The sequence below is a fragment of the Micropterus salmoides genome, unplaced genomic scaffold (genome assembly GCF_014851395.1).
Source record: "Micropterus salmoides isolate LMB-PRFRI ecotype aquatic unplaced genomic scaffold, ASM1485139v1 Ms_hic_scaffold_6, whole genome shotgun sequence".
Lineage (NCBI taxonomy): Eukaryota > Metazoa > Chordata > Actinopteri > Centrarchiformes > Centrarchidae > Micropterus > Micropterus salmoides.
In genome coordinates, this window is record NW_024044348.1 from 2157471 (window position 1) to 2168131 (window position 10661).

Genomic DNA, 10661 nt, shown 5'->3' on the forward strand with positions numbered 1-10661 from the left:
ACAAGATGTGAATCCTGGTCAGGTCACATGACTCCCTGGTTAAATACTAAACGGTTTGTGATTTTGATCTATTCCCTCCTTTCTAACGCTTTCCTTCCTCATGAAAGGGAGTTTTTCCTGAGGACAGAGGGCATCGTGTGCTGAGCATACTGTAAAGGCCCCTGAGGCAAAAACAGGTGAGGCGGGAAGCTCCAACCACACTGACGGTGTGTTTGTGTGCATGTAAAACACACAACAGCAGCAAACTGTAGTGAAGAAGATGACGGACGCCTGTTAGTCCAAGTCTCCGTGCGTCTCTGATTCTGCAAAACAAAAAGACAAACGTGTCTGTAGACGATGTCGTATCAGCACACACACCCAAACACACACACGGACACTCGTGGGAATCCTCCTGCTAATTAACTGACTGCTTGTTCAATATTCATGACTGTAAAAGTTTAATTTGCAGCCTGTTATTATTAATAATAAAAAATTTATGGATTAATTTTGTTGTTAGTTAATATTGTAAATATTATCAGTTGTATTTAATTCAGTTTATTTATCCCAGTGATGACGGCAGCTCGCCTCCAACAAAAGAAGAAACCCCAAAACTAAAACAATCAAAGGCTGTGAGGTAACGAAATGTGAGTGAAAATGATAATAAATACATTAAGAACTAAAAGATATGTTGAATTTGTTGGTGACAAAAGGAAGTCCTCTTTAAACCGACCTGAACAAAACTCAGAAGCGTTCAATTACAGTTTTAAATAAGAATATATACATTTATAATACTAGTGTCAATATTTCTATTTTACTTTAAATATAACATCTTTTAATAACATCTGATTGTCTTCAGGGTGACCAGCTGTAAGGCTTTGGCACGAAGACAGAGAGACTTTAAAATTCAAATATTTACATTCAGTTCAAGAAAGAGAGAAAAAAAATCTGAAACTACGAGCTACAGACTGCAGTTATCCTTATTAATAACTGATCAATAAAACTCTAAACAAAAAACGAAACAAATCAAAATAAAATAATTTAATCAAATTCTGAATCATCAATTTATTATTTTAATTTTCCTTAAGTTTCAGAAACACAAAATGTAATAATAAATGAATTAATAATAAAACACAGTACAAAATAATAAAAAGAAATGGTAAGGCTGCCTGTAGAGATGTTGCATAAATAAACATACAAATCGACAATAAAAACAAACATTTGAACAATAAAAACAAAATGTTTGAAGAATAAAAACAATAAAAAGCAAACGTCGGAATAGAAAAATTAAATAAAAACAAAACTTTTGAATAATAAAAACAATTAAAAAACAAACATTTGAATAATAAAAACAAAATGTTTGAAGAATGAAAATAAAAAGCAAACGTCTGAATAATAAACAGATGGAGTGGTGGTGACAGTAACGAGGATCTGATGGAGTCTGAGCTTTCGGAGCGTGTCGCTGCATCCTGAACGCCCCTTCAGATCATCAGCTCACAGGTCAAAGGTCAGACGTGTGAAAGTGGCTGTTTGGTGTCAACCCCCCCCCCCCCCCGAGCATTAAAACCAACAATCAAACACTTTCTGATTTTATGGAAACAAAAACATAATAAAACAAAATTTATCAGCTGCTTTTTAATCATAATAATTTAATAACATGACTAAATTACAAAAATGTGATTGTCCTCTGAGTGTTGTGTTTTTGGTATTTTTACATGTTAGAAAAAATTGTTCTCTCTTCAACACTTATTGATTATTGATTGATTTTATATCTTTAACAGTTAACATAAAGCCTCTCCATTAAAGGGCACACATGAGGAGTGCTTTATATTATCATTACTGGTATTATAACATCCTGAAACATGTCAATGTGTTTCATAGTTAATTAATTAATAATAATAATAAAAACCAACGGATGATTCCCTGCTGTTTGCAGAATTGTGACATGACAGAAATGGTTATTTTCATTTCTCAACAAATTAAGTTCCTTAATAAAGTTCACAGGAAAATAAAAACTCATCTTCAATCCTGCAGAATTTAATCATTTAAACCAACGGGATTTAATAATAATAATAATAATAATAATAATAATAATAATAACAATAACAACAATAATAATAATAATAATAGGGTTAGACAACCTAAAAAGAAAAAATATCTGAATACCTAAAACAGCTGAAATGAAACCAAAAGAAAAACCTTCAGTTTGTCTTTTTATCATTAATGAATTTAGATCATCTGAGAGGTTAAAGACAAAAGTGAAATTTATTTTTAGCGATTTAAAAACGAGTTCGTCCTTTAAATAAAGCCTTAGGCTACATGTCACCGTGTGTTCATGATTAAAAGAACATTTAAGAGACCAAAGTCTTTTTAAATTCGATCAAACTGAGGGTTGAGTGTTAAAGAAGAAGATGAAGATCATTTAAGGATCGATCTCTTCACAGCTGAGCGACATTCAGTTAAATGAATTTCTAATGTTTGTGTAATTAAGTTGTTTAAACCATGTTTAAGAAGTGATTGTCCCACATTGTGAGGGTTCAGTGTTTCTTTATCTGACCCTAATGCAAATCAGAGAGACAAAGCAAAGTGCCATTAAAGCTTCAGCTCTCAGCGTCTCTATTTGTCAACGCAAATTGGTTAGCCCCCCCCCCCCCCCCCCCCCCCACACACACACACACTGTGCGTAAAATGTTGCCCAACATACCTCCACAGAGCGCAGCTCCGCCACAAACATCCCGAAGCCAGGATTCCTGCTCGGCTTGTCTCTTTTTGCGGCTTCAGACGGACTGACTCGTGTTGGCTCAGCGCGTCCATGTAAAGACGCGTGAATGAAACCATAGTGCGCCCCCGTTTCCCCCTGAGCCCCTCCCTCCTCCTCCTCCTCCTGGCTGTGATCATGTGATGGTGAAGAAGTGGCCCATTAATGAAGCTCCTCTCCGGGGGTCTTTTCTGCTGCTGTCACCGCGGTCCAGCCCGCAGACGGGACAGACCGGGACAGGGACATGGAGGAGGCAGCAGCAGCCGCTTAGCGCAGCTCAGCAGCGGGCAGGAGGAGGACGGACACCGCGCTGCACCTGCCGGGGACCCGCAGCAGGCGCGCAGGACACAGAGGAGGGACCCGCCGCTGCTCCTTTAACTTCTCCTCAACTTGTCGGCGGAGCTGCGTGTCAGACGCGGGACCATGCGTGCCAAACAGCAGGCGAGCTTCTCTCCGTGCGTAACGGCGTTTTAAAGAGTTGGAACTGTTTGGACAAACTTTGGGAAAGTGAGGCGAGTCTTTACTGCTCTCTGCACACTGAGACTGAACTCATCCGGTCCGGTCCGGCAGAATAATGCCTCGCCCGGGGAGGAACACGTACAGCGACCAGAAGCCTCCGTACTCTTACATCTCCCTCACGGCCATGGCCATCCAGAGCTGCCCGGAGAAGATGCTCCCCCTCAGTGAGATTTACAAGTTCATCATGGACCGGTTCCCTTACTACCGGGAGAACACGCAGCGGTGGCAGAACTCCCTGCGGCACAACCTCTCCTTCAATGACTGCTTCATTAAGATCCCCCGCAGACCGGATCAGCCCGGTAAGGGCAGCTTTTGGGCTCTGCACCCGAGCTGCGGCGACATGTTTGAGAACGGGAGTTTTCTGCGGCGCAGGAAGCGCTTTAAAGTGGGCGGCATGCAGGCCACGGACCCGCTGGCGCCCAGCAAGCCGCAGCAGGACGCGGCCCACTACCTGCAGCAGCAGGCCAAGCTGCGGCTCAGCGCGCTGCACGCCGCCGCGCACCTCCCGCAGATGACGGGCGGGTACAACCTGAGCCCGGTGTCCCAGCCGTCCAGCTTCAAACACCCGTTCGCCATCGAGAACATCATCGCCAGAGAGTACAAGATGCCGGGCGGGCTGGCGGCCTTCTCCACCACCGGGTACCCGCTCCACAGCCAGCTGACCCCGGCCTGGCCGCACATGTACGGCTCCGGGATGATGGACACAGCGGCCCCCATCTCCATGGCCACCGGCGACTACTCAGCCTACGGCGTGCCGCTCAAGTCCATCTGTCACGGGGGCCAGACTCTGCCCGCCATCCCGGTGCCCATCAAACCCACGCCCGGCTCAATGCCCGGCCTGCCGGGGCTGCACACGCACATTCCGGCCTTCCTCGCGAACTCGCCCCAGTCTCTGAGCCCCACCTCTCCGCAGACAGCCACCGGCCAGAGCAGCCCCGCAGGACCCGGAGAGGTGCTGTCCTCCTCGGCCTCCGCGGTGGCGGTGCACTGACTGGACTCGGACTCTGTTCTCTTTTTATAAAATAAAATAAAAACTCTCTGAAAAGGGGAAAATGACAAAGTTTCCTCTCCAGGACAGATGCTGGGATGTGGTTTAATTATTAGGATTTTTTTCTTTATTGTGTTTTTATTTCTGAAAAGAAAGAAATTCATCCATCACACCTCCATCATGCAGAGAAACAGCAGGTTGACCTCTGACCTCCGGTCAACAACAACAGGCTCATTACAGCCTGAAGATTTTCCATAATTAGTTTTCCCTGTGAGTCAGTGTCAGAAACTAAAATCAGTTTCTGTTCCTCCACAGCAGACTGCTGCTCCCGGTCTGATCGGGTCTGACAAATGATCCAGATCTTTTGTGTTTGCAGCCTTTTCTCCTCAAAGTGAAAGAGAACTCTTTAGATTAATGACTTTTTAAAAGATTTTAGGCCTCTCTGCTGTTTCTTTTCTGGCCCCCAAAACAAAAAGTTAAACTCAAAAGGAAGAAAAATGTTTTGCACTTGCAGAATTTGTCTTCTGAACAAAAACTCAACTATAAAAATGCAAACAAGCATTTAGTGAACCAAATAAATACCCAGTCTTTTCTCTTCCTATTTTAATATTGTGTTTATTATTTTATGGTCCACATGGCAGAGATGAGAAGATGAAATATCATATATTTATGTCAGAGGTTTCTGGAGATGTCTGACCATGAATGCAAAGATCTGCTGTCTCCGATGCACTTTCTAAAAAAAGGAAATAGATGTTTTTTATTGAGCCGTGTTGGTTTCATTTAAAGCTGTAAAATGACCCGCTGTCTGTGTGTTTGTACTGCCGCATGCTCCTCCTGACTGTCTGAAAAAGAAAAAATAATCCAGTGTTTGTAATTTTTTACATTTTTTTTTTATTTTAGGGGCTGAAAGCATAAAGCATGAACACAACGGGCTTTTTATTCCCTGCGCTCTGTCTGCTCATCCTGATCCATTAAAAAAACCTTCCTGGAAAAAATAGAAGAGGCCTGTTATTCTCTCTCTCTCACACACACAAACGCACTGTTATTTATTTATGTATTTTACATTTTGGAAGATTTTCTTCTTCTTCTCCACATTTCACGAGCAGAAATTTTTACTCAATTTATTTAGTCTGAGAGCAAATATTCCAAAATGTCCAGTTGTCAGGAGCTCGGAGACGCAGCCTGGTTTCAGCTTTCAGATATAATTTAAAATAGCTTTAATAAAAGGTGGAGAGAGAATGAAATGTTCTGGTTTAAATATCGACCCAAATATGAAAACATAATTTTCTAACTTAATGAGAAAATTATGATTTGACCAAAATCTGAACAGGGATTTTTTTCTGTTCTAATAAAAAAACATGTAAGTCAGTTAACATGAGTTCTCTTTACGTGACTTACATTCATAAATCAGCTGTGAGGTCTGTTTCTCCCGCCTGATGGAGAATTTTCCCAACATGTTGGAACATGTGACGTATAAATCACTTCAAGATAAGATGTTCCTTTATTAATACGACTGATCTGAACGCTGGAGGTACAGCATTTTTCACCTGTCACATATTTGTTATTACATTTCACTGTAAATTTCTGGCAGCAGTCTGAGTTATTCTGTCTGAGCACTTTCCCCACAGATTCTGTTAAATATATAGAACTTGACTTTGTGCCTGTTACACGCCTGCAGGACACGTGGACAGAAAAATAAAAGAAACGGGTGTTTTAAAATATTTATTTAGCCGCTTTTAAATGAACAGTGCAAAACTAACGTTCAATGTTCACATTTTGTGCAAAAGAAATAAAAAACTAATAAATAAACTGTCCTGGCAGAGAGTAAAATGCAAACTATGCATGAATACATTGATTATAATAATACAATATATTATAGTTTCAGCATAAAGCGTACATTTTGCTGATTGTACCTACATACTAATACTTGCAGTGGAGTTTTTTTCCCAGTGTGGAAATGAAGTAAAGCATCTGATTGCTTCCTCTGCCGCTGTGAAAATGAACAATGCATCATTTCGATGGATGGATTTAAAGATTAGATTCAACTTTATTGTCTTTATGCAGAGTTACGGGTACAGAGCTAATGAAACGCAGTTAGCATCTAACCACAAGTCTTACATCTCCACTTTCCTAGACTCTAATTCAAATCCCTGCTTTTAAAGTGAATATAAAAATGCTCATGTGGAGACGTTTTATCTGCATTACATGGGACAAGTCTGTGAGGAAGATTTGAAGATGTAATCGCTGTCGTCAATCTCATTGTTGATCATATCTTACAATAAACACAGTGGAGTCTGTGTGAACAGCAGCTATGCATCTGGTTAGTCTGCAGAGTCGAACAACGTTTGTTATTATACTTTCAGTAAGATTATTAAACAGCGTAACGTGTGCATAAAGTTTAGATGGCTCACTATGTCCAACATGTTTCCTTTTAAACCTGAAACAAATTAGTTCATATAAATGTCCAAAAAGCCAAATTCATGACTTTCACTAGAGCTCGCTCTCAGATTGTGGAGAGTCTCGTCACGCTAAAACAAACAAAGTGTATCTTCGTATTTGGATGAACGATCAGTTTGCCTTCAGTGTACACAACATAGATGAGATTAGGTTTATATTTCCGTAGCAAGTCCTGTTTCCCCCCTGAAGCTCCAGAGGAACTTGTTCGAGCCAGCTTCTCGCCTGTGACTGACTGTGGGGATCTGCTGTTCGTGCATGCAGTGTTGCACGTTCTCACAAACGCCAGATCGTCCATCCGTCGGTTTATACAAACTGGAGGAGTGGCCTTCTGTAGCTCCACGTAGACCGTTACACCTGGGTGTTTTAATCTACAAGGCAATCCTTGTTAACTTTGTGGCCTCTTTATCTTTGCGGTCAGTAGTTACCGAACACGGTCAAGCAGGCTTTTAAAAGTCTCATATTGTGCACCCTCAACATGGAACTCCTTACAGAAGAGTCTCCTAAAAGAGAGCTGGATCCACTTGGGGACTTAAGTTCCTGGCTTCCTGGCTGCAGATGTCCTTAATGGGGAGTGTTTCTCATTGGCTGGATTCTTTCAGCGTATATACAAGATGTTTTAATGTGTTGAAGTGTCGTATGTGTTGTCATGCTGTTTTGCTGCCTTTCTTGGCCTGTGAGATTATATCTCACTGGGTTTCTTCTTGGTTAAACATACAAAAATAAATAAATGTAAAAGTATACATTCCCAAACAGACGCTGTACTTTCAAGTTACTGAGTTTAACCCTGCAGACTCTGGGAGGTTAACGTGTGTCTGATAGCGTCAGGTTTCTCTCTCGGCGTGTCCGTTTAGTTTAATCGACTCTCTGCTGCAGTTTCTCTCTAAACGCTGAAAGACGACAGACAGCTCTTCTGCAGAGAGAAAAGCTCGTCTGAAGAGCTTTCTATTCTTCCAGAGTGACGGAGGTCTGGTGTGTAAACACTGGCCGGTTTGTGGAGAGCGGTGAATTAGCAGCAGGCAGCGTCTGGGCGGCCGTAAGGGATTAGCCAGTTAACACTTCCCTGGTGCCAAACACAATTGTGTGCCGTCACTGTGTATAGGTCTTTGAGTGTGTTGCCGAGAGACGGCGACTGTTACCATAAAAATGTCACTTTGTGAACGCCCCCCCCCCTCCCCCTGAGCTTTGTGACCACACACAAGTAAAACAAATGACATTTAAACAGGAAAACTCTCGCCTGCTGCTGTTGACATTCCAGAAGAGCGAAAGACTTAAAAATACTCCAACAGAAGAAACTGTCAAATATTTACTGAGGTAAAAGTAATCAAGTGTTAGCAGTAAAATACACACCGAGGCATTAAGTGTACAAGGTGGGAGAGGAGGAGGAGGAGGAGGAGGAGGAGGAGGGGTCGGCTCTACTCGGATTCAAATGACAGTCGTTCACTCACTTGTTGTCACTGATCTATTGACCAATTTACATTCTGGAGACTGAAACTTTACAAGTTAGAATGAAAACCCCCTTTTTGTTTCTATTTCTGCTCTGCATTTGTTCTGCAATAGCCCTTCAATGGATTTAAATGCAACAATGACCTCGTCTATATCTTTATTGTTAGTCCATCATTCCTGCTCTCCATTTAAATGTAAAATTGATATCAACCTCAGTGTTTCCTGTTCACTCTCTTACAGCCGCTGTGTCGAGTTACAGCTGAAGCTGACGCATCGTGATCCATGTCGAGGGTCTGAAGGAACATATATATGTTGAACAACTTTAAAGCCAAGGTGTATGAATAACGTGCAGATTTCTTAAGTCATTTGGCGTGGTATTCCAACGGATTCTTTGCAGTTTGCATGTCATTTCACGCCGTTTAGGCTGCACTGACTTGTATTGTGCAGAAACTGCGGGCCAATTTACGCTTACTGTCGCAGGTAAAATCAGCCTGTGTGGGATGTAAATAGCCATGAAAGTCTGACAGTGAGGTGGTGGAGGGGTGGTCGGGTGGATAGTAAGTTGGTCCTTGATCCAGGAGACCAGCGTTCGGTTCCTGAGTGAAACAATAACTTCACAACGTTAGTTTATGGTTTTTATTAATGTTACGTAAGTTATCATGCTACATCGTTTAGCTTTATAGCGTTAGCATTAGCTGCTAAGTTAAGTCACATTACGTAAGTTGCTACATCATTACTAATGTTAGCTCCATAGCAGTAGCTACATTAAAGTTCAAGTAGCAAACTAGCTAACGATGCTACCGCTGACATCCCCCTCGATGTACTTTGTTGCTAAACTTAACCATCATTAATTAAATATGCATGTTGACCGTTTAACCTCCTTTGTGTTGCCTGAACAGCGTGTGCGTCTGCACAATAGCTTTGGAAAAGTCGTGTCTATTGTATGCCAAACGGCGAGTTTGCGTGAATAGTGGACGTCCCCAGGTACATGTGTGTGAGACGCATCCAGGCCATGTGTGAACTGACGCCCCGGGGTAACTAACTAACTAGCTAGCTAGCGATGTTTTTGTTTAAGGAGTCCCCACCGAGGCAACTTCCCTAACCTCGATAACACCTGCAGGGACTACAGTCGAACATTAGCCAAGCTGGCTAAACTGGCACATTTACAGAAATGTTTATCAATGTGTGCTGTATCTGTAAACTTAAACTCTATAAATAAATAAAAAAAACACATGGCATTAGTTAGCGCCTAAACCTAAATATTTGCATGTCGACTCATTTGTGTTGCAATGCTATTATTCCAGCGTATCATATACACGCAAAATATTTGTGTACAATAGACACGGCTTTTCCAAAGCGTGTGACGCGTTAGATGCGATCGGGCTGTAAATCCACGACTTCAACCACTCGTTTTATTTTGAAAGTCTAACCGGACTTTGCACATTTATTCTTGCTAACTTGACAGCGGAGCCTACAGTACATGTGCAAAAAGCGACACTAAAGGGATTTTGACCAAGCGTCCATATGAGAGGGAGTGAGAATGTGAATCTCTGAATGCAATTTGTAACCCTCACCACTAGATAGACTAAAACTTACACACTGAACCTTTAAGTTAAGATAGGAAGAGTCTACTTTGGTATTACAGAAGAAAACTAACTTTAGGACCCCTATTTTAGCTCAGATTAGGAAATCCTAAATACTCAATCCAACATCGTTTATCAACGTCTGTTACCTACCAACCGATGCCACTCCTACTTTTTTATTATCTTGCCAAACTAAACGAATTAAAACATACTGAAATATATAATTGAAAAGGCATTAAACATCAAGACAGATGAGTCAGAGGTGTTGGTAACCTGTTGAGGAATCCAAAGTTACAACGCGTTACTCAGGAGAAAGAGAGTGGGCTAAGATAGCAGACACAGTGCTAGCAAAAAGAAAAATAATTACACTAACAGGTGATTTGAAGAGAAGCTCTTGTGTCCAATGAGCAGAAGTGGTGGCTCCTCCTGGGCTCCGTCACCGGCAGAAACCCGTACTCTGGGTCTCCTCAGGAAAGCAAATTATGAAGGTAACAAAGGCTGCGCACCAGGGGTGGAAATTAACTGGTAGATAAAAAAAATCCAGCAGCCAAACATGTCAAATACAAACTTAGAGAAGAGGCCAGAGTGAAATTTGAAGCAAAATTATTTTATTGCTATTAAATGTACTTAAAACATAACAGTAAATTGGTTTATAAACTTACAAGATGCTTATTTATCATTCAACTTAAACCTCATCAGACTGCTCACTTTCTGGTTCAGACAGGGTCCTGGTTCAGACAGAGTCCTGGTTCAGACAGGGTCCTGGTGCCACAGCATCATAGATTTTGTGGGATCAACACTTTTTATACGCCCTATGGATCATCAGGGGCCTTTTCACACGGTATAAACCTTTTGTTCAGTATGAAGAAGCGAATGCGTCATAAATGCGGATATTCTTTCCGCGCTTATCTCCGTATGAAAGTGGCTTCACTCGCAC

At 41.7% G+C, this 10661-nt stretch overlaps 1 protein-coding gene across 1 annotated transcript; it reads left to right on the plus strand.

Moving 5' to 3' along the window:
* Positions 1 to 2686: 2686 nt before the first annotated feature.
* On the plus strand, positions 2687 to 5236 carry LOC119890247 (forkhead box protein B1-like). The gene has a single exon (XM_038701419.1). It carries the CDS (start codon positions 3309 to 3311, stop codon positions 4242 to 4244), a length of 936 nt encoding a protein of 311 aa, XP_038557347.1. The 5' UTR covers positions 2687 to 3308; the 3' UTR covers positions 4245 to 5236.
* The last annotated feature ends 5425 nt before the right edge of the window (positions 5237 to 10661 follow it).

What these genes read in the sequence shown, in the direction of transcription:
- LOC119890247 (XM_038701419.1), top strand. Translation starts at nt 3,309, where the DNA reads ATGCCTCGCCCGGGGAGGAACACGTACAGCGACCAGAAGCCTCCGTAC.